General features: G+C 42.9%; 1 protein-coding gene across 1 annotated transcript in view; it reads right to left on the bottom strand.

Annotated features, from left to right (window-relative positions):
* The window catches only part of SPIDR (scaffold protein involved in DNA repair), a 1,635,101-nt gene that overhangs the window by 1,007,521 nt on the left and 603,040 nt on the right, over nt 1-24,540 (bottom strand). Inside the window, exon 6 of the mRNA XM_053715026.1 lies at nt 1,313-1,548. Coding sequence (XP_053571001.1) covers nt 1,313-1,548 — 236 coding nt within the window. The remainder of the gene's footprint in view (nt 1-1,312; nt 1,549-24,540) is intronic.

Raw genomic sequence — 24,540 nt, 5'->3', positions numbered from 1 at the left:
TTAAAGAAAGTGTTAGCCTTACTGGAATAAAATCAAAGAAATTTGGACAAAATAGAACCAAATAAATTTCAAAGAAGTCTTAACCTGCCCCTTACCAGCCAAGCTGGAATACGGCACGTACATCGTAATATTAGGGAGCTGATTTCGAACCCCAATTATAAACATGTTACTTGGGAAAGAACTCAGGAATTCGTTCCTTAATAAGAACAACCAAACTAGTATAAGCTTAAAGTTTTAGTCTTAGAACTCAATCTTGAAGCCCAGAGTAACAGTTAAGAAATATGGATTTTTTTTTATTTTTTTTTTAAAAATCACAAAATTCTTCTAGCTAAAATAGCTAAAGACATAGAATAACCCTCATTTGCGAAATCTAGCACAAACTTACTTCACCACCTCCACAGGAGGCAAAGTTTGTAAAACTGATTTGTGGGTGTGGTGAGGGGTGTATTTATAGGCATTTTGAGGTTTGGGAAACTTTGCCCCTCCTGGTAGGAATGTATATCCCATACGTCACTAGCTCATGGACTCTTGCTAATTACATGAAAGAAATGCACAATAAGAAGGCAACACAATCAAACATTCTCTGAAATTTCAATGAGCAGTAGATTTTTTTCTGAAAAAATTGGAAAATGTACTTCTACATACAAAATATATGTAAATAGTGAAAACTCAAGCACATGCTTAGTGGAAGCTGGCACCTCTGAAAGTGTGCATATAAAAAGACTATGCACAATTTGAAAAAGTTAATTGTAAAGTTTCTCAAACCTGCATGTTCTATTTTAATCATGAAAGTTTAATTTTGACTTTAGTGTCCCATGAAAGACATACAGTAACTATCGAACAACCAGAAAAGACACAAGCAACAGTAGAAACGGATGCATACATACACATCCATGATCCCCCTAATTAAAAGTGAACATACAGTCTAATTTCTAATATGTGAAGGATTATCTCCTACAAATTTACAATTCCTTTTGGCACTCAATTATATCAGAAAAATAAAACATAAAAGTTTAGAGCATTATTTATGAGAAAATTATAAGGTATAGAGGAATCAGTATTGTTAGTTTTTTGTGTATACATTAATGTATATGTCAACTATCATGCTTTGTTAAATGATTAATTATGTAATGGCACTGTCATTAATAAAAGAAAATTTAAATAAAAAATAAATAAAAATAGAGCATAAACAAAAGACATAAATATTAGCAGATGTTTAGTACAAGATCCAAGTTGCTTTTGTATGTATGTTTAATTATAAAAATCCCAATGTCATTGAAAGACTACAAAACAGTTTGTTAAGAAACCCCACCTGAGGAACCTTCTTTTTTTCTTGGCTGAATCCTCTGGGGTCTTGCAAGGTTTGTCTAATTTTTTTTCAGGTGTCTGAAGCAGAGCTTGTGCTGTCTTTACCCAATCACTTGCAGATCTTCCAACTAAAGTGGCACCTCCATCATCATTTAATGGAAATTTTGACCCACTAGCTGACATAAGCGTATCCTCTAGGGAATTGTCCGAGGAATATTCTGATATCTCCACAGTTGTAGTCTGAAATACAAATATACTACATTTTTACATCAATTTTAACAGTAACATGCTAAATAAAAATAAACAGAAAAGCAGATGACATTTTTAGGATATTACAAGAATGTGCACCAGAAAGACAAAAATACTGTTTTGCATATCATGTTGACAACCATGTTAAGAGAAATAGTAAAGGATCACAGAAACGTCCATTTTATTTGCATGGCATAAAAGCTGGTGAAATATCAGTTGGCAAGTATATTTTTATGTTTTTTCTCTTAAAAAAAAAAGCTAAACAATCACAACACTTTCCATGTAGATGAGGTAGAAGCATGAGTTCACATATGTGCAGTAGGAGAAAAATAAAAGGCTCTACACAGCAAAGCCCTTCTCTCTTTTCCACTAGTGGTTTATAATATATTTAACAGGTATATTAAACAAACCCAAACTTGATTCTAATATGTACTCAGTAACTAATAATACATTTATGTTTATACATTCACATCTTTAAGGGTTTACAGTCCAAATATGTAGCCTTAGCTGTGAGGTACTGTGCATGTTTTTGTTGTTTTAAATAATCAATCAAATAATCTGGTACCCTTACTCTATTTAAAGTGAATGTAAATTTTCATTATTTATTGCCTGGTTTTTAAAAATACTAAGCACCGTATTTTTACAGATACTTACCTTTCTCTTGTGCAAAGCTGGATCGTCGATCCCCCACCTGCTTCTCCTGCTGTACTTACACAGCAATGACGAAATTGGCTTCCTCCAATCATGGCATAGCCTCACGAGAAGGATGCTCTGGGGGGGAAGCCATGATTGGAGGAAGCCAAACAGCATACACAGTGCTGAGGTCATGAACTGTTTTACTGTGATTTCATAGTAAACTTCCTTAAACTGAATAGGGAAATAACATGAGTGTGCATGAGGCACACTCCCTTGCAAGTCCTGGGACAGGCATAATGATTTGTTGCTTAAGTCCTTTAAAGTGGGGGGTGAATATTTAAGATATTATGAGGTAAAATATCTTTTGTTTTTACATAGAGATGTTCAGGTGATATTTTGCAGTCCACTTTTTACAGCTATGCTGCATCACTTTCAAGTGTTTCAACATTTGGGTATCATGTCCCTTTAAGAGACTTTTCAGTAAATTCCTATTATCAAATTGTGCTATTGGTGTTCTTTGTTGAAAAGCATACATACATAGGCTCAGAAGCAGTAATGCACTACTAGGAGGTATGCCCATTAGTGGCTACATATGTTTCTTCTCTCACCAGCATGAATTAAGCCCAGCACTACACTGCAGCTCTGGAGCTCACTTTAAATGGATATTACTTGTTGTATATTTAAAGGTGGCAATCTCAATCAAGCAGTGGTTTTCAAATTGTAAGGCAGGAATCCCCAGGTGGACGCTAGAGCATATAAAGAGAGTCGCAGGAGCAGTGACATTTTTCACTATTCTATGGAAACAACAATTAGCAGTAGCTGACTGGTAAAAAGATACAATGGTTTTTAAGAACCAACAATAATACGTGCCATGCAGTGGTGGAGTACAGCAAAGGGCAGGATGTAGGTGAAAGGCACTGGGGTCAAAATTGCTTAGACACTGTATTGAGTTGTTGTCTTGATCAGTAACTTGTATTTAAAGGGACCTTAAACACTAAATACTTTTCTTATAGAGGTTATTCACCTCCTTTCTCTAGTCATGGGTGCTGCCATATCAAAATCGGTCTATCACTACAATCTAGTGCTAACATGTATGCACATATGCAGCAACTCACCTTCAATTACCTGCAGTGTAACCTAAGTTCCAAAATAGCAGCACCCATGAGTAGAGGGCGGTGCACAAAATGTTTTTAGTGTTTTGAGTCCCTTTAACACAGGATTGAAAAGCTGTATTTTGGAAGTAAAAATAAGCAGGCAACGTATTATTTAAATGGGACAAGACTTAGCCAAACACAGGAGGAAAGGGATTTGGGAGTAGTAATAGATAACAAGCTAAAGATGGGTGCACAATGCAGGGCAGCAGCTTCAAAGGCTAATAAGATACTAGCATGTATTAAAAGAGACATTAACTCAAGGGAGGAAAGCATAATTCTGTCACTATATAAAGCCCTGGTAAGACCTCACCTTGAGTATGGAGTGCAGTTCTGGGGACCGATCACAAAAAAAGATATTGCAGAACTAGAAAAAGTTCAGAGAAGGGCCACAAAGCTAATAAGGGGATTGGAGAATTTAACCTATGAGGAGAGGCTAGCCAAACTGGGTTTGTTTTCTTTAGAAAAAAGGCGCTTAAGAGGTGACATGATTACTTTATATAAATATATTCAAGGCCCATATACAGAGATGGCAGAAGCGCTGTTTATTCCAATAAAATTGTTTGTCACCAGAGGTCACAATTTAAGGTTGGAGGAAAGGAGATTTAATCTCCTGCAACGGAAACGTTTTTTTCACGATAAGAGCAATAAAATTGTGGAACTCATTACCAAAGGAGGTAGCGAATGCCAATACCCTAGATACATTTAAAAAATATTTGGATACATGTCTGTCTATAAACAAAATTCATGGATATGATTGCTAGTATTAAATGAGTCACCTATTAGTGGGATTATTTAAGCTTAACTGGAGCTTTTTGTATATATTTTAGATTTGTATAGGTTGAACTCGATGGACTTCGGTCTTTTTTCAACCTCATCTACTATGTTACTATGTTACTATGTAAATTCACCAAATTAAAACTAAAAATAGAGAATATTTTAATATTTAAAGAGAAAAACATAATTTATGCTTACCAGATATATTCCTTTCCTTCCTGGCAGGGAGAGTCAACAACTTTGTTCCTTACTGTTGGAAAATACAACACCTGGCCACCAGGGGGAGGCAAACACACCCTAGCAAAAGGCTTGAATATCCCTCTCACTTCCCCTATCCCCCAGCCATTCTGCCGAGGGAACAAGGAAAAGTAAAAGAAACATCAGGGTATAAAGGTGCCAGAAGAATTAATATAAAAAAGGGAGCCGCCCATCAAACAATAAATAATGGGCAGGGTTGTGGACTTTATCTGGTAAGCATAAATTATGTTTTCCCTTCCATAACACAGGGAGAGTACACATCTTTATTCCTTACTGTTGGGAAAACTATTCCCAAGCTCCAGAGGACACTGAACGAATAACGAGAGGGAACAGAAGAAAAGAGGCAGACCCTATTCTGAGGGAACCACAGCCTGCAAAACTTTCTCCCGAAAGCTGCGCAAACTTGTAAAATTTGGGGAAAAAGTGTGTAAGTAGGACCAGATAGTCGCCTTACAAATCTGATCCATTGAGGCTTCGTTCTTAAAAGCCAAAGAGGAGGTCACTGCTCCAGTGGAATGAGCCGTTATCCTCTCAGGAGGCTGTCGTCCCGCTGTCTCAAAAGCTAAGCGAATGACACTCCTCAACCAGAAAGATAGGGAAGTCATAGTAGCCTTCTGCCCTTACACTTCCCTGTATAGACGACAAACAAAGAGGAAGATTGTCTGAATTCCTTAGTAGCCTGAAGATAGAACTTCAAGGCACGAACCACTTCCAAGATAACAATTTAATGTCAACAGCATGCATAGGCTCAAAAGGAGCCTGCTGCAAAACACTAAGAACAAGATTTAGGCTCCAAGGCAGAGCCCCAGATCTAAACACAGGTCTGATCCTAGTCAGAGCCTTAACAAAGGACTGCACATCCGGAAGATCAGCCAATCTCTTGTGCAGTAACACCGACAGGGCCGATATCTGTCCCTTCAGAGAACTAGCAGATAAGACCCCTCTCCAGTGCATCCTGGAGAAAAAGATTTTGTCAACCTTATGCCAGGAAAACCCACGCTCTTCGCACCAGTACAAATAAGTCCTCCACAGCCTATGGTAAATACGACGAGTAACTGGCTTACGAGCTTGAACCAGAGTGTCGATAATACTGTCAGAAAACCCTCTCTTGGCTAAGACTAATCGTTCAATCGCCACGCAGTCAGCCTCAGAGAATCTAGATTTTGATGAACGAAGGGTCCCTGTATCAGCAGATCTCTGCGACAAGGTAACCTCCACTGAGGACATCCCTACCAGATCCGCAAACCACGTCCTTCGCTGCCACGGTGGAGCAATCAGAATAACTGATGCTTGCTCCTGCTTGATGCGAGCCACCACACGAGGGAGAAGCGGTAATGGAGGAAAAAGATATACGAGTTTGAACCTTCATGGTACTGATAGGGCATCTATCAATTCGGCCTGAGTATCCCTCGACCTCGACCCATACCTGGGTAGCTTGGTATTGAGGCGGAATTATCTATCTACGGCATTCCCCACTTGCTGCATATCTCTGCAAACACCTCAGAGTGGAGAGACCATTCCCCTGGGTGAAATGATTGCTTGCTTAGGAAGTCCACTTCCCAGTTGTCCACACCCGGAATGTGAATCGCTGACAGCGTACATCTGTGAGTCACAATGGCTATCCCAAATTGGCTCACACCTCCCCACAGCCCAAGTCCGTGGTTATGCTGGTAAAGCAGTGAGATAAACAAGGAAAGACATCCACTGCATCTTCTAAAACCAATATTTATTCTTCACAATGTTAAAAGGGAAGATGGCATCAACTTGCACACAAGATAGGCGGTGTGGCACTAATGGCTTACGCGTTTCGGCAGTGAGCCATAATCATAGCCCGTATGATTACGGCTCACTGCTGAAATGCGTAAGCCATTAGTGCCACACCGCCTATCTTGTGTGCAAGTTGATGCCATCTTCCCTTTTAACGTTGTGAAGAATAAATATTGGTTTTAGAAGATGCCGTGGATACTTCTTTCATCACCAAGGAACTTCTCGCTCCCCCCTGATGGTTGATGTAGGCAAGCAAGGTTATATTTTCTGATTGGATTCTGATAAACTGGGGCAAACCCAAAAGGGGCCAAGCCTTCAAGGAATTGAAGATTGCCCAGAGATCCAAAATATTGATCGGAAGGGAGGACTCCTCCTGAGTACACAGACCTTGTGTCTTCTTGGAACCCCAGCCGGCTCCCCAGACGGAAAAGGCTTGCGTCCGTAGTCGCAATCTTCCAGGACGTACTCAAGAAGCACGTGCCTTGGGACAGATGATCTGGACAGAGTGAGTCTCTCGACAGGTTGACCAGCATGATCTGTTGAGACAAATCTGAATGGTCGCCGTTCCATTGTCTCAGCATGCATAGTTGTAAGGGTCTGAGATGGAATCTGGCAAAAGGAATGATGTCCATACAGGACACCATGAGTTCAATCACCTCCATACACTAACCCACTGAGAGTCTCAAGGAGGCCTGGAGGGCAAGACATGCAGAAGTTAGCATATACCATCTCTGATCTGTGAGGAATATCCTCATGAATATGGAGTCTATTGTTGTCACCAGGAAGATCAACCTTGTATTTGGAGTGAGAGAACTCTTTTCCCAATTTATCTTCCATCCATGTGATCGAAGAAGATTGAGAAGGGACTCTGAATGTTTTTCCGCTAGACAAAAAGATGGTGCCTGTACCAAGATATCGTCCAGGTAAGGCGCTACTGCAATACCTTGTGTTCTGGCAACGGCTAGCAGATCCCCAGAACCTTCGAAAATATCCTTGGAGCTATGAACTGGAATTGCTGGTCCAGAAAGGCAAACCTCTGGAACTGAAAATGTTCCCTGTGTATCTGGACATAAAGGTATGCATCCTTCAGGTCTATTGTGGTCATAAACTGTCCTTCCAGAATCAGAGGAAGGATTAACCATATTGTCTCCATCTTGAAAGAGGGAACACTCGGAAACTTGTTTAGGCACATTAAGTCCCTCCTTCTTTGGAACCACGAAAAGGTTTGAATAAAACCCCAAACCTCTTTCTGCTGTCGGTCCCGGAACAATTACTCTTAGAGAGGAGAGATCCCGTATGCAACCTAAGAAGGCAGCCCTCTTTTCTGGTCTTGAAGACAGACTGGAGAGAAGGAATCTGCCTCTGGAAGGATGAGACTTGAATCCTATCCTGTATCCCTGAGAAACAACCTCCAGGACCCAAGGGTCCTGTATATCCTGGAACCAAGCGTCTGAAAAGAGACAGTCTGCCCCCTACTCCGTCTGATCCCAGATTGGGGGCCGCCCCTTCATGCTGATTTGTTCTCAGCGGGTTTCTTAGTCTGTTTGGACTAATTCCAGGACTGAGCCGGCTTCCAAGTACTCTTGGGCTGCTTGGACCTTGAGGAAGATTGCTGTCATTGTGATTTGTCAGAACGAAAATAAGACAATTGCCGTCCCTTCTGCCTATTTTTCTTATCCTGCGGTAGGAAGGCACCTTTCCATCCGGTAACCGTAGAAATAATAGAGTTCAGCCCTGGACCGAATAAAATCATTCCCCTTGAACTGATGAGAAAGGAGTCTGGATTTAGAAGTCATATTCGTAGACCAAGACTTCAACCAGAGAGCATGGCAGGCTAGGACCGCAAAGCCAAAAGCCTTTGCATTTATGCGAATAATCTGCATATATGCATCACAGATGAAGGAGTTGGCAATTCTCAGAGCCTTAATTCTCTCCTGAATATCCTCTAGGGGAGTCTCCCCATCAATGAGCTCCGACAGAGTGTCGCACCAGTAGATAGCTGCTCCAGCAACCACGGCTACAGCTGCCGCGGGTTGAAATAAAAGCCCGATATGTTGAAACATCTTCCTCAGAAAGGTTTCCATAATCTTATCTATAGGCTGTCTAAAAGAAAAACTATTCTCCAGAGGGATAGCAGTAAGCTAAGTCAGCGTAGAAACTTAGGGATGGAACCCTACAAGTCTAATTGAGAGTCAGGAATCGGGAATAATTTTTTAAAAGTAGACGAGGGGTAAAAAGAAGTTCCTATTCTTTCCCATTTGTAACAAATAATGTTCGCCATCTTAACTGGCACAGGAAACAAAATGTATGGTTACCTGATAAATGTATTTCTTTCCGGATATGGAGAGTCCACAACGTCATCAACTACTAGTGGGAATATCACTCTTGGCCCCCAGGAGGCGGCAAAGAGCACCACAGTAAAGCTGTTAAGTATCACTCTACTTCCCACAATCCCCAGTCATTCGACCGAAGGGAAATGGAAAAAAGGAATAACACAAAGGTGCAGAGGTGCCTGAGGTTTAGTAAAAAAATAACTGTCTGAAAAATTAAGGGAGGGGTTGTGGACTCTCCATATCCGGAAATAAATACATTTATCAGGTAAGCATAAATTTTGGTATGGAGAGTCCTCAACGTCATCAATTACTAGTGGGAACCAATACCCAAGCTAGAGGACACAGATGACTAGGGAGGGAGAACAAGAAAGGCAGACCTAAACAGAAGGTACCACCGCTTGAAGAACCTTTCTCCCAAAAGAAACCTCAGCCAAGGCAAAAGAATCAATTTTGTGAAATTTGGAAAAAATATGCAGAGAGCGCCAAGTTGCAGCCTTGCAAATCAGTTTCACAGAAGCTTCATTTTTGAAAGCCCAAGAAGAGGAGACAGCCCTTCGTGGAATGAGCCGTAATTCTCTCAGGAGGCTGCTGACCACCAGTCTCATAAGCAAAACGAAAATATTTCTCAACCAAAGAGAAAAAGCTGTAGCTTTCTGACCTTTACGCATTCCAGAGAAACAAACAAACAGGACAGAATATACTGGCGAAAATCCAGTCGCCTGTAGAAAAATATTAAAGCATGCTCAACATCCAAATCATGCAACAAACGATCCTTATGAAAGAAGGATTAGGACATAGAGCAGGAACAACAATTTCCTGATTAATATTTCTATCCGAAACCACTGCCGGAAAAAAAATAAGATAAGGCGAATCACACTGCAAAGCCGAGAGTTCCAAAACTCTCCAAGCAGAAGAGATAGTCATAAGCAACAAAACCTTCCAAGATAACAACTCATATCTATGAAATGCAATGGCTCAAACAAAGCCTGCTACCAAACTTTAAGAACAAGGTTAAAGGGACACTGAAACCCAATTTTTTCTTTTCTGATTCAGATAGAACATGCAATTTTAAGCAACTTTCTAATTTACTCCTATTATAAAATTTTCTTCATTCTCTTGGTATCTTTATTTGAAAAGCAAGAATGTAAGTTTAGATGCTGGCCCATTTTTGGTGAACAACCTGGGTTGTTCATGCTGATTGGTGGATAAATTCACCCACCAATAAACAAGTGCTGTCCAGGGTACTGAACCAAAAAAGTTTGACTCCTAAGCTTAGATGCCTTTTTTCAAATAAAGATAACAAGAGAACGAAGAAAAATTGATAATAGGAGTAAATTAGAAAGTTGCTTAAAATTTGGGTTCAGTGTCCCTTTAAGGCTCCAATGAGAAGCAACATACTTAAACACAGACCTGATTCTGACCAGAGCCTGACAAAAAGATAGCACATCTGGCACAAAAATCCAGATGCCTGCATAATAAAATAGAAAATGCAGAAAGCTGACCCTTCAGAGTACTGATTGACAAACCCTTCGCCAGACCTTCCTGGAGAAAGGACAAATCCTAGGAATCCTGACCCTACTTCAAGAGTACCTCTTGGAATCACACCAATAAAAGTATATATGCCATACCATATGGTAAAACTTTCTAGTAACAGGCTTATGAGCCTGAATCATGGTCTCAATGACCAACTCCGAAAAAACACGCTTAGACAGAACTAAGCGTTCAATCACCAAGCAGTCAGCTTCAGAGAAACGAGATTGGATGAAGGAAAGGACCCTGAAAGGTCCTTCCTCAGAAGCAACCTCCAAGGTTGAAGGAATGACATCTTCACTAGGTCTGCAGACCAGATCCTGCGAGGCCATGCAGGAGCTATTAGAATTACCAATGCTCTCTCCTGTTTGATACGAGTAATGACTAGTGGAAAGAGAGCAAACGGATGCTAGACTGAAATCCCAAGGCACTGCCAGAGCACCTATCAGGGCGGCCTGCGGATCTCTTGACCTTGAATCATACTTAGAAAGCTTGGTGTTCTGCCGAGACGCCAACAGATCCAACTCTGGTACCCCCCATCTAGGTGTCACCCTGGAGAACACCTCCGGAAGGAGAGTACACTCCCCGGGAAGAAATGTCTGTCTGCTCAGAAAAGCCGTTTCCCAGTTGTCCACTCCTAGACTGTGGATGGCAGATAGACAACAATTGTGAAGTTTTGCCCACTGAACAATCCAAGCCAACTCTTTCATGGCTAAGGAACTCCAAGATCCTCCCTGGTGGCTGATGTAGGCCACTGAAGTGAATTGTCCGACTGGAACCTGATAAACCAGGCTAAGGACAACTGAGGCCAAGCCACCAGAGCATTGTAAATTGCTCTCAACTCCAAGATGATTATAGGGAAAGCAGAATCCTCCCAAGCCATAGTCCTTGGTTAACGAGTCCCAGACTGCTTCCCAGTCCAGCAGGCTGGCGTCCGTGGTTACAATCACCCAGAAAGGTTTCCGGAAGGATGTGCCCTGAGACATATGCTCCTGAGAAAACCACCACGGAAGAGAGTCTCGCGTCGACTGATCTAGAGCTATCCTCTGAGACAGATCAGAATGGTTTCGGTTCCATTGTATGAGCATGCATAAATGCAGAGCTCTCAAATAGAATCTAGCAAAGGGAATGATGTCCATGAAAGCGACCATCAGACCAATTACCTCCATACATTGAGCCACTGATGGCCGAACAGTAGACTGCAGAGAGAGGCAAGAGGAAAGAATTTTGGATTTTCTGACCTCTGTCAGAAAAATTTACTGGATAGGGAATCTATTAAGTTCCCTGTGAAAACTACCCTTGTAGCTGGAATAAGGGAACTCATTTCCAGATTAACTTCTCATGCACAGGAACGTAGAAAAGACAACAAGATCTCTGAATGAGAGTAAGCTTGTTGAAAGGATGGCGCCTGAACCAATATGTAATCCAGGTAGGTCGCCACTGCAATCCCCCAAGACCTGATCGCTGCCAAGAGAGCCCCCAGAACCTATGAGAAAATTCTGGGAGCTGTGGAAAGGCCAACGGAAGAGCCACAAATCGAAAGTGTTTGACTAGAAAGACGAATCTCAGGAACTTGAGAAATCCCGGGATTAGAACATGAAGATACACATCATTCAGGCCATGGTCGTCATGAGCTGACCCTCTTGGACCCAAGCAAAAATGGAACTAATGGTTTCCATTTTGAAGGACGGTATTCAGAGAAATTTGATAAGACACTAAGTCTAGAAAGTGTCAAAAAATTCCCTCTTATTTGGGAGCCACAAACAGAACTGAGCAGAATCCAGGCCTCGTTCCCTTACTAGAACTTGACTACCACTCCTAGGGAAGAAAGATCCTGAACGCAGTTCAAGAAGATTTAATTCTTCATTGTATCCCTGAAATACAATTTCCACAGCCCAAGGCTCTGGAACTTCTCGAATTCATGCTTAATCAAACAGAAGAAGTCTAATCCTCACTTGATCCGATCCTGGACCAGGAGCAGACCCTTCCTGCTGACTTATACACAGCTGCGGGTTTCTTTGATTGCTTCCCCTTGTCCCAAAAATGATTGGGCTACCAAGAAGACTCTAACTTCCTTTAGGTCTACTCTATTTGTCCAGTGGAAGAAAAGACCCTTACATCCGCTAGACCAGGACCAAACAAAGTTTTACCCTTGTAAGGAAGCGCCAAAAACTTGGACTTAGATATAAAATTGAGCAAAATTTAGGCCACAACGCCCAGTGGGCTAGGACAGTGAAGCCATCCTGACTTCCTGTCTAATAACTTGTATATTAGCAACAAAAATAAAGAAATTGGCTATATAAAGAGTCTTAATCCTATCTAGTATAACCTACAAAGGAGTCTTTACTATAATTGATTCAGACAAGGTGTCGCACCAATAAGATGCTGCACTTGCTATTGTGGCAATGCAAACTGCAGGTTGCCATTGAAGACCTAGATGAACAAATGTCTTCTTTAGATAAGCCTCCAGCTTTGAAACCATGGGATCCTTAAAGGAACTCTCTATAGTTCTCTTAGCCAGGGTAGAAAAAAAACCTTCTACCTTAGGCAATGTGAGCCATGAATGTAAATGGAGACAGTAACTATAAACATCTTGTTAAATACAGGAGACAGGGAGAACATATCCTAAATGCTCCCATTCCTGGAAAAAGCCTGAAACACACAGACTGGAACAGGAAAATCATAGAATTTATTATGATATACAGGGTTGACAACGACAAGAGCATCAGAGTCGTCCAAAGTAGCCAATACCTCATTTAACAGTACACAAAGGTATTCAAGCTGAAATCTGACTTCAGCATCAGATAAAGGATTTACACTGTCAGAATCTAAGTGTGCTTAGAGGAATGTGGCTGCACCTCACTGACGAGGCCCATAGGAGGCCGAAACGATCGTCTGGGGTTGTCATGTTCCTTGTTCAGAGGAGAATTGCCTGGTATTTCGGGGCTGGACTGACCTTACTTGGCGGGATCAGACTGATATACTTCAGGAAAGTTTTCTTCTGTGAAAAGCACACTGGTCTAAAAGAGGCTGCTTCCGGGTGGTAAATCGCCATAGAACAAGCCACTGAGCTGTTGTTCGTTCCTGGTAGAGCGCTTCTCTCTTTGTATGCAAATTATTATGACCCTGGGGAAGTCTCCCTATGGGTGATGGGGGAAACCAGACGTGGACTCCTTGCCCAGTGTGCTTAGAGGAATGTGGCTGCACCTCACTGACGAGGCCCATAGGAGGCCGAAACGATCGTCTGGGGTTGTCATGTTCCTTGTTCAGAGGAGAATTGCCTGGTATTTCGGGGCTGGACTGACCTTACTTGGCGGGATCAGACTGATATACTTCAGGAAAGTTTTCTTCTGTGAAAAGCACACTGGTCTAAAAGAGGCTGCTTCCGGGTGGTAAATCGCCATAGAACAAGCCACTGAGCTGTTGTTCGTTCCTGGTAGAGCGCTTCTCTCTTTGTATGCAAATTATTATGACCCTGGGGAAGTCTCCCTATGGGTGATGGGGGAAACCAGACGTGGACTCCTTGCCCAGTGTGCTTAGAGGAATTTGGCTGCACCTCACTGACGAGGCCCATAGGAGGCCGAAACGATCGTCTGGGGTTGTCATGTTCCTTGTTCAGAGGAGAATTGCCTGGTATTTCGGGGCTGGACTGACCTTACTTGGCGGGATCAGACTGATATACTTCAGGAAAGTTTTCTTCTGTGAAAAGCACACTGGTCTAAAAGAGGCTGCTTCCGGGTGGTAAATCGCCATAGAACAAGCCACTGAGCTGTTGTTCGTTCCTGGTAGAGCGCTTCTCTCTTTGTATGCAAATTATTATGACCCTGGGGAAGTCTCCCTATGGGTGATGGGGGAAACCAGACGTGGACTCCTTGCCCAGTGTGCTTAGAGGAATGTGGCTGCACCTCACTGACGAGGCCCATAGGAGGCCGAAACGATCGTCTGGGGTTGTCATGTTCCTTGTTCAGAGGAGAATTGCCTGGTATTTCGGGGCTGGACTGACCTTACTTGGCGGGATCAGACTGATATACTTCAGGAAAGTTTTCTTCTGTGAAAAGCACACTGGTCTAAAAGAGGCTGCTTCCGGGTGGTAAATCGCCATAGAACAAGCCACTGAGCTGTTGTTCGTTCCTGGTAGAGCGCTTCTCTCTTTGTATGCAAATTATTATGACCCTGGGGAAGTCTCCCTATGGGTGATGGGGGAAACCAGACGTGGACTCCTTGCCCAGTGTGCTTAGAGGAATGTGGCTGCACCTCACTGACGAGGCCCATAGGAGGCCGAAACGATCGTCTGGGGTTGTCATGTTCCTTGTTCAGAGGAGAATTGCCTGGTATTTCGGGGCTGGACTGACCTTACTTGGCGGGATCAGACTGATATACTTCAGGAAAGTTTTCTTCTGTGAAAAGCACACTGGTCTAAAAGAGGCTGCTTCCGGGTGGTAAATCGCCATAGAACAAGCCACTGAGCTGTTGTTCGTTCCTGGTAGAGCGCTTCTCTCTTTGTATGCAAATTATTATGACCCTGGGGAAGTCTCCCTATGGGTGATGGGGGAAACCAGACGTGGACTCCTTGCCCAGTGTGCTTAGAGGAATGTGGCTGCACCTCACTGACGAGGCCCATAGGAGGCCGAAACGATCGTCTGGGGTTGTCATGTTCCTTGTTCAGAGGAGAATTGCCTGGTATTTCGGGGCTGGACCAGACTGATATACTTCAGGAAAGTTTTCTTCTGTGAAAAGCACACTGGTCTAAAAGAGGCTGCTTCCGGGTGGTAAATCGCCATAGAACAAGCCACTGAGCTGTTGTTCGTTCCTGGTAGAGCGCTTCTCTCTTTGTATGCAAATTATTATGACCCTGGGGAAGTCTCCCTATGGGTGATGGGGGAAACCAGACGTGGACTCCTTGCCCAGTGTGCTTAGAGGAATGTGGCTGCACCTCACTGACGAGGCCCATAGGAGGCCGAAACGATCGTCTGGGGTTGTCATGTTCCTTGTTCAGAGGAGAATTGCCTGGTATTTCGGGGCTGGACTGACCTTACTTGGCGGGATCAGACTGATATACTTCAGGAAAGTTTTCTTCTGTGAAAAGCACACTGGTCTAAAAGAGGCTGCTTCCGGGTGGTAAATCGCCATAGAACAAGCCACTGAGCTGTTGTTCGTTCCTGGTAGAGCGCTTCTCTCTTTGTATGCAAATTATTATGACCCTGGGGAAGTCTCCCTATGGGTGATGGGGGAAACCAGACGTGGACTCCTTGCCCAGTGTGCTTAGAGGAATGTGGCTGCACCTCACTGACGAGGCCCATAGGAGGCCGAAACGATCGTCTGGGGTTGTCATGTTCCTTGTTCAGAGGAGAATTGCCTGGTATTTCGGGGCTGGACTGACCTTACTTGGCGGGATCAGACTGATATACTTCAGGAAAGTTTTTTTCTGTGAAAAGCACACTGGTCTAAAAGAGGCTGCTTCCGGGTGGTAAATCGCCATAGAACAAGCCACTGAGCTGTTGTTCGTTCCTGGTAGAGCGCTTCTCTCTTTGTATGCAAATTATTATGACCCTGGGGAAGTCTCCCTATGGGTGATGGGGGAAACCAGACGTGGACTCCTTGCCCAGTGTGCTTAGAGGAATGTGGCTGCACCTCACTGACGAGGCCCATAGGAGGCCGAAACGATCGTCTGGGGTTGTCATGTTCCTTGTTCAGAGGAGAATTGCCTGGTATTTCGGGGCTGGACTGACCTTACTTGGCGGGATCAGACTGATATACTTCAGGAAAGTTTTCTTCTGTGAAAAGCACACTGGTCTAAAAGAGGCTGCTTCCGGGTGGTAAATCGCCATAGAACAAGCCACTGAGCTGTTGTTCGTTCCTGGTAGAGCGCTTCTCTCTTTGTATGCAGAATCTAAAATTACACACTCAGAAGCCCCAGAAGTAACCTCCTTATCAGGGTTATTTAGGAGGGCAACCTGCAAAGCAGCAGATAAAAGACACCTTACTATCTGAAAAGTATATAAACTTCCTCTTGTGTTTCCCCAATACAGGAAAAGTAGATGACACCACAGATACCGCAGAAGATAACTGTGCAGCTAATCAACAGGCAAATATACGCCTCCAGGAGGCTGAGAGGAACCGCAGGGCACTGCATGTGACATCATTGAGGCTTGGGACGTATGAGGAGAAAGCTGCGGCATTGCCTGAACAGCATCATCCTAAGAGACATTGGGCTCAGTGGGAAACAATCTATCTTAAAATTCATGCAGCACAGAATTGCATAAATAAAACAATTTGTGCATCAGGGCATAACAGGAATATAAAAAGACACAGAAACATCCATGTCCACATCCACATAAAATGACAAAAAAGTGGAATATGCAAAATGTGTCACTTTATTTATGTTTAAATATTTTTATTGGAATTTTCATAAAATATATGCCAAAATAAATAAGGCATTACAGAAAAAAGACAATAAAAGAAAAAGTACAAAAAATATAAGGCATTGGGACCCTGTATGGGGGAAGGTTGACATCAGAACATCATTCTAATACAACAGTTGCTGCCCGTGTATATAAAGATAAAATAAGAAAAGAAAAAAAGAAAGAAAAAAAAATCAAAGAAAAGAAAAATAGAACAAACCCATCATCAACACATATCCTTTATATAACAGTCTCTTGCCTTTAATTTTATGAAAAAACTCTTAATAATTGCTTTGCATTGACCAATTGATTACTCTCACTTGGTCCCATTGTAATTAATATCCCTGAGTACCATTTGGTTTCCAACGCTATAAACTAGTGTTTTTATTCTTTATGTGCTAGGTGGTAAGTGTGTTATTCATGATCCAATAGAACCAGATTTTCTCAAATGACTCCCTAGTATTCATGATCCATGAAGCGGATTCATACATTCTAAACGTGTTGTTTATCTTATTCCTTATTTCCATCCATGATGGAACCCCCGTTTTCCAATGGTAAGCTATAGCTGTCCTAGTGATTGTACACATTATTCTAATGAAAGTGGTAATATGTTTGTTATATTTTTTGTCGCCTATGTGTAACAAAGACTGTGATATGTTGAGCTCTATCTCCTCATCTAGTATCGTGCTAAGTAGTATTGAGAGGGAATGCCAGATCTGTTTGACCCCCTCACACTCCCACCACATATGCTTAAAGGTACCTACATTCCCTCATCCCCTGTAACATAGGCTTGATTTGGCTAATGACATGTGGGAGGTTATGACTGGTGTAAGATACCAACGAAATGCTGTTTTAAGGGAATTTTCACATAGATCTGCGCTAATCAGACCTTTGCTAATCGAGCTAAATATGTTCTCCCATGTGCGTTTGTCATAAGTGATGTTGACGTCCTCTTCCCACTTAAGCATCAGAGATGACTTTGGGGTATCATTGTTGTCCTGAATAGCTATGTATAAGATTGATATCGTGTGTTTAGGTCTAGATGCAAAGGAGTTTTTCCAGTGCTGTGGGGGGGGGGGGGGATCCAAGTGTTGCCTATATATTTCCGTATGGATGAGGATAGCTGTAGGTATTGAAACCACCTTATCTGTATTGGTGTCAGTTTGTCCTGAATCTGAGTATAAGTCATACGGCTCTGTACAGCCCTTTATTGGCCCATTTGTCTATAGTAACATGAAGTTCTTTAGGTAAAAATTTTCTAAGTGGGATCATCACTGTTTGTAGAGGTAGTATTTTGTTGTGTGTCGTTATCCATTTCTTAACTTGTCTGGTGGATGCATATGTCGGAGATCTGTATGTAAGTGTACGATCTGTTTGATCACTCTACAAGATGTCATCCACCTGTGGCAGAGCCTCTATCTCCGCCTCCACTTTAGGCCAGAGTATATCCCCCTGTCTTCTCCCTATCAGCATTGTTTGGGATATTCTTGCTGCTTTATAATGATCTAACAAGTTTGGGATGCCCACTCCCCCCAGAGTTTTATGATGTGTCAGTGTATTTGATGGAATTCTCGCTTTTTTGCTACCTCTGACATAAGCGATTAGTTCTTTCTGCAGTGTGGGCAATTCCAGGGTTGGGATTGGTATGGGCAAAGTTCGAAATAAGTAAAGTAGTCGTGGGAAAATGTTCATTTTGACTGCGTAAAGGCGGCCATACCAAGAAAAGGTGTAGCTCTTCCATTTCTGGAGGTCTTGTCTTATGGATTTATAGAGTGGTATGTAGTTATATTTATACAATAGATTGAACTGTGCTGTCAGTTGTATCCCCAGGTATTTGAGAGAGTGTTTTACCCACTTAAATTCAAAATTAAGTTCTATGGTTTTCTTAGTATGGGGGGGGGGGGTAGAGCTATTGGTAGTGCCTCACACTTCTCAAGATTAATTTTATATCCTGAGATCTTTGAAAATCTATCGAGAATATTATATAAGTTCGGGAGAGATATCAAGAGCTTTGTGATTGTAACTAAGATATTGTCTGCAAGGGTCAGTTTGTAGTCGTGATTAGCTATTTTTGCACCGGTTACGTCTGGGGACAAACGTATTCTTGCTGCTAGGGGTTCTATGCAGAGTGCGAATATTAGGGGAGAAAGAGGGCACCCCTGTCTGGTTCCATTCCATATGGGAAATGGTTTAGACCTATATCCTGCCAAAACCACCTGTGCTGTGGGATTAGAGTAGATTGCTTGGATTGTCTTAATAAAGGGACCATCAAAGCCCATATGTTGGAGAACCTTCATCATATATCTCCAGTCTACCCTATCGAACGCCTTCTCCACATCCAACGATAGGAGCACAGAAGGCGTTTTCTCTCTACCAAGGTGATCTATGATGTTTATCATTCTCCTTATATTATCAGGGGCCTCCCTATTCGCCACAAATCCCACCTGGTCTGGGTGGACAAGTGAGGGTAGTATTGTTTTCAAACGGTTGGCCAGTATTTTGGTAAAGATCTTTAGATCCTGATTGATAAGCGATATAGGGCGATAGCTGGAACACAGTTTAAGATTTTTCCCTGCTTTAGGAATAACTACTATTTTAGCTCCTAGTAGCTCCCTCGGTATCTCATGGCCTTCTAAGAGGTGATTACAGAATTTTGTGAGGTGAGTCAGCAATGACGTACGAAAAAGTTTATAATAGTCTCCCGGGAATCCATTCAGACCCGCCACTTTTCCCACCTTTAACTCTTTTATGACCCGTATGACCTCTACAGGAGATATGGAGGCATTCACAATTTCCTTATCTTTCTCAGAGATGACTGGAAGGTGGGCATCCAGTAGGAAGTCATGGGTGTCCTGTGCAGTACTGTCACTTTATTTAAAGGGACAATGAACCCAATTTTTTTCTTTCGGGATTCAGATAGAGCATGACATTTTAAGCAACTTTCTAATTTACTCCTATTATCAAATTTTCTTCATTCTCTTGGTATCTTTATTTGAAATGCAAGAATGTAAGTTTAGACGTCGGCCTATTTTTGGTGAACAACCTGGGTTCTTCTTGCTGATTGGTGGATAAATTCATCCACCAATAAAAAAGTGCTGTCCGGAGTACTGAACCAAAAATGTAAAAAAAAACAGAATTTATGTTTACCTGATAAATTACTTTCTCCAACGGTGTGTCCGGTCCACGGCGTCATCCTTACTTGTGGGATATTCTCTTCCCCAACAGGAAATGGCAAAGAGCCCAGCAAAGCTGGTCACATGATCCCTCCTAGGCTCCGCCTACCCCAGTCATTCGACCGACGTTAAGGAGGAATATTAGCATAGGAGAAACCATATGGTACCGTGGTGACTGTAGTTAAAGAAAATAAATTATCAGACCTGATTAAAAAAACCAGGGCGGGCCGTGGACCGGACACACCGTTGGAGAAAGTAATTTATCAGGTAAACATAAATTCTGTTTTCTCCAACATAGGTGTGTCCGGTCCACGGCGTCATCCTTACTTGTGGGAACCAATACCAAAGCTTTAGGACACGGATGAAGGGAGGGAGCAAATCAGGTCACCTAAATGGAAGGCACCACGGCTTGCAAAACCTTTCTCCCAAAAATAGCCTCAGAAGAAGCAAAAGTATCAAACTTGTAAAATTTGGTAAAAGTGTGCAGTGAAGACCAAGTCGCTGCCCTACATATCTGATCAACAGAAGCCTCGTTCTTGAAGGCCCATGTGGAAGCCACAGCCCTAGTGGAATGAGCTGTGATTCTTTCGGGAGGCTGCCGTCCGGCAGTCTCGTAAGCCAATCTGATGATGCTTTTAATCCAAAAAGAGAGAGAGGTAGAAGTTGCTTTTTGACCTCTCCTTTTACCGGAATAAACAACAAACAAGGAAGATGTTTGTCTAAAATCCTTTGTAGCATCTAAATAGAATTTTAGAGCGCGAACAACATCCAAATTGTGCAACAAACGTTCCTTCTTTGAAACTGGTTTCGGACACAGAGAAGGTACGATAATCTCCTGGTTAATGTTTTTGTTAGAAACAACTTTTGGAAGAAAACCAGGTTTAGTACGTAAAACCACCTTATCTGCATGGAACACCAGATAAGGAGGAGAACACTGCAGAGCAGATAATTCTGAAACTCTTCTAGCAGAAGAAATTGCAACGAAAAACAAAACTTTCCAAGATAATAACTTAATATCAACGGAATGTAAGGGTTCAAACGGAACCCCCTGAAGAACTGAAAGAACTAAATTGAGACTCCAAGGAGGAGTCAAAGGTTTGTAAACAGGCTTAATTCTAACCAGAGCCTGAACAAAGGCTTGAACATCTGGCACAGCTGCCAGCTTTTTGTGAAGTAACACAGACAAGGCAGAAATCTGTCCCTTCAGGGAACTTGCAGACAATCCTTTTTCCAATCCTTCTTGAAGGAAGGATAGAATCTTAGGAATCTTAACCTTATCCCAAGGGAATCCTTTAGATTCACACCAACAGATATATTTTTTCCAAATTTTGTGGTAAATCTTTCTAGTTACAGGCTTTCTGGCCTGAACCAGAGTATCGATAACAGAATCTGAGAACCCTCGCTTCGATAGGATCAAGCGTTCAATCTCCAAGCAGTCAGCTGGAGTGAAACCAGGTTCGGATGTTCGAACGGACCCTGAACAAGAAGGTCTCGTCTCAAAGGTAGCTTCCAAGGTGGAGCCGATGACATATTCACCAGATCTGCATACCAAGTCCTGCGTGGCCACGCAGGAGCTATCAAGATCACCGACGCCCTCTCCTGATTGATCCTGGCTACCAGCCTGGGGATGAGAGGAAACGGCGGGAACACATAAGCTAGTTTGAAGGTCCAAGGTGCTACTAGTGCATCCACTAGAGCCGCCTTGGGATCCCTGGATCTGGACCCGTAGCAAGGAACTTTGAAGTTCTGACGAGAGGCCATCAGATCCATGTCTGGAATGCCCCACAGCTGAGTGACTTGGGCAAAGATTTCCGGATGGAGTTCCCACTCCCCCGGATGCAATGTCTGACGACTCAGAAAATCCGCTTCCCAATTTTCCACTCCTGGGATGTGGATAGCAGACAGGTGGCAGGAGTGAGACTCCGCCCATAGAATGATCTTGGTCACTTCTTCCATCGCCAGGGAACTCCTTGTTCCCCCCTGATGGTTGATGTACGCAACAGTTGTCATGTTGTCTGATTGAAACCGTATGAACTTGGCCCTCGCTAGCTGAGGCCAAGCCTTGAGAGCATTGAATATCGCTCTCAGTTCCAGAATATTTATCGGTAGAAGAGATTCTTCCCGAGACCAAAGACCCTGAGCTTTCAGGGATCCCCAGACCGCGCCCCAGCCCATCAGACTGGCGTCGGTCGTGACAATGACCCACTCTGGTCTGCGGAATGTCATCCCTCGTGACAGGTTGTCCAGGGACAGCCACCAACGGAGTGAGTCTCTGGTCTTCTGATTTACTTGTATCTTCGGAGACAAGTCTGTATAGTCCCCATTCCACTGACTGAGCATGCACAGTTGTAATGGTCTTAGATGAATGCATGCAAAAGGAACTATGTCCATTGCCGCTACCATCAACCCGATCACTTCCATGCACTGAGCTATGGAAGGAAGAGGAACGGAATGAAGTATCCGACAAGAGTCTAGAAGCTTTGTTTTTCTGGCCTCTGTCAGAAATATCCTCATTTCTAAGGAGTCTATTATTGTTCCCAAGAAGGGAACCCTTGTTGACGGAGATAGAGAACTCTTTTCCACGTTCACTTTCCATCCGTGAGATCTGAGAAAGGCCAGGACTATGTCCGTGTGAGCCTTTGCTTGAGTAAGGGACGACGCTTGAATTAGAATGTCGTCCAAGTAAGGTACTACAGCAATGCCCCTTGGTCTTAGCACAGCTAGAAGGGACCCTAGTACCTTTGTGAAAATCCTTGGAGCAGTGGCTAATCCGAAAGGAAGCGCCACGAACTGGTAATGCTTGTCCAGGAATGCGAACCTTAGGAACCGATGATGTTCCTTGTGGATAGGAATATGTAGATACGCATCCTTTAAATCCACCGTGGTCATGAATTGACCTTCCTGGATGGAAGGAAGAATAGTTCGAATGGTTTCCATCTTGAACGATGGAACCTTGAGAAACTTGTTTAGGATCTTGAGATCTAAGATTGGTCTGAACGTTCCCTCTTTTTTTGGGAACTATGAACAGATTGGAGTAGAACCCCATCCCTTGTTCTCTTAATGGAACAGGATGAATCACTCCCATTTTTAACAGGTCTTCTACACAATGTAAGAATGCCTGTCTTTTTATGTGGTCTGAAGACAACTGAGACCTGTGTAACCTCCCCCTTGGGGGAAGCCCCTTGAATTCCAGAAGATAACCTTGGGAGACTATTTCTAGTGCCCAAGGATCCAGAACATCTCTTGCCCAAGCCTGAGCGAAGAGAGAAAGTCTGCCCCCCACCAGATCCGGTCCCGGATCGGGGGCCAACATTTCATGCTGTCTTGGTAGCAGTGGCAGGTTTCTTGGCCTGTTTTCCCTTGTTCCAGCCTTGCATTGGTCTCCAAGCTGGCTTGGCTTGAGAAGTATTACCCTCTTGCTTAGAGGACGTAGCACTTTGGGCTGGTCCGTTTCTACGAAAGGGACGAAAATTAGGTTTATTTTTTGTCTTGAAAGGCCGATCCTGAGGAAGGGCGTGGCCCTTACCCCCAGTGATATCAGAGATAATCTCTTTCAAGTCAGGGCCAAACAGCGTTTTCCCCTTGAAAGGAATGTTAAGTAGCTTGTTCTTGGAAGACGCATCAGCCGACCAAGATCTCAACCAAAGCGCTCTGCGCGCCACAATAGCAAACCCAGAATTCTTAGCCGCTAATCTAGCCAATTGCAAAGTGGCGTCTAGGGTAAAAGAATTAGCCAATTTGAGAGCATTGATTCTGTCCATAATCTCCTCATAAGGAGGAGAATCACTATCGACCGCCTTTATCAGCTCATCGAACCAGAAACATGCGGTTGTAGCGACAGGGACAACGCATGAAATTGGTTGTAGAAGGTAACCCTGCTGAACAAACATCTTTTTAAGCAAACCTTCTAATTTTTTATCCATAGGATCTTTGAAAGCACAACTATCCTCTATGGGTATAGTGGTGCGTTTGTTTAAAGTGGAAACCGCTCCCTCGACCTTGGGGACTGTCTGCCATAAGTCCTTTCTGGGGTCGACCATAGGAAACAATTTTTTAAATATGGGGGGAGGGACGAAAGGAATACCGGGCCTTTCCCATTCTTTATTAACAATGTCCGCCACCCGCTTGGGTATAGGAAAAGCTTCTGGGAGCCCCGGCACCTCTAGGAACTTGTCCATTTTACATAGTTTCTCTGGGATCACCAACTTGTCACAATCATCCAGAGTGGATAATACCTCCTTAAGCAGAATGCGGAGATGTTCCAACTTAAATTTAAATGTAATCACATCAGGTTCAGCTTGTTGAGAAATGTTCCCTGAATCAGTAATTTCTCCCTCAGACAAAACCTCCCTGGCCCCATCAGACTGAGTTAGGGGCCCTTCAGAAATATTAATATCAGCGTCGTCATGCTCTTCAGTATCTAAAACAGAGCAGTCGCGCTTACGCTGATAAGTGTTCATTTTGGCTAAAATGTTTTTGACAGAATTGTCCATTACAGCCGTTAATTGTTGCATAGTAAGGAGTATTGGCGCGCTAGATGTACTAGGGGCCTCCTGAGTGGGCAAGACTCGTGTAGACGAAGGAGGGAATGATGCAGTACCATGCTTACTCCCCTCACTTGAGGAATCATCTTGGGCATCATTGTCATTGTCACATAAATCACATTTATTTAAATGAATAGGAATTCTGGCTTCCCCACATTCAGAACACAGTCTATCTGGTAGTTCAGACATGTTAAACAGGCATAAACTTGATAACAAAGTACAAAAAACGTTTTAAAATAAAACCGTTACTGTCACTTTAAATTTTAAACTGAACACACTTTATTACTGCAATTGCGAAAAAACATGAAGGAATTGTTCAAAATTCACCAAATTTTCACCACAGTGTCTTAAAGCCTTAAAAGTATTGCACACCAAATTTGGAAGCTTTAACCCTTAAAATAACGGAACCGGAG

The sequence above is a fragment of the Bombina bombina genome, chromosome 5 (genome assembly GCF_027579735.1).
Source record: "Bombina bombina isolate aBomBom1 chromosome 5, aBomBom1.pri, whole genome shotgun sequence".
Taxonomy (NCBI): domain Eukaryota; kingdom Metazoa; phylum Chordata; class Amphibia; order Anura; family Bombinatoridae; genus Bombina; species Bombina bombina.
This window is presented reverse-complemented; position numbering and strand designations above follow the sequence as displayed.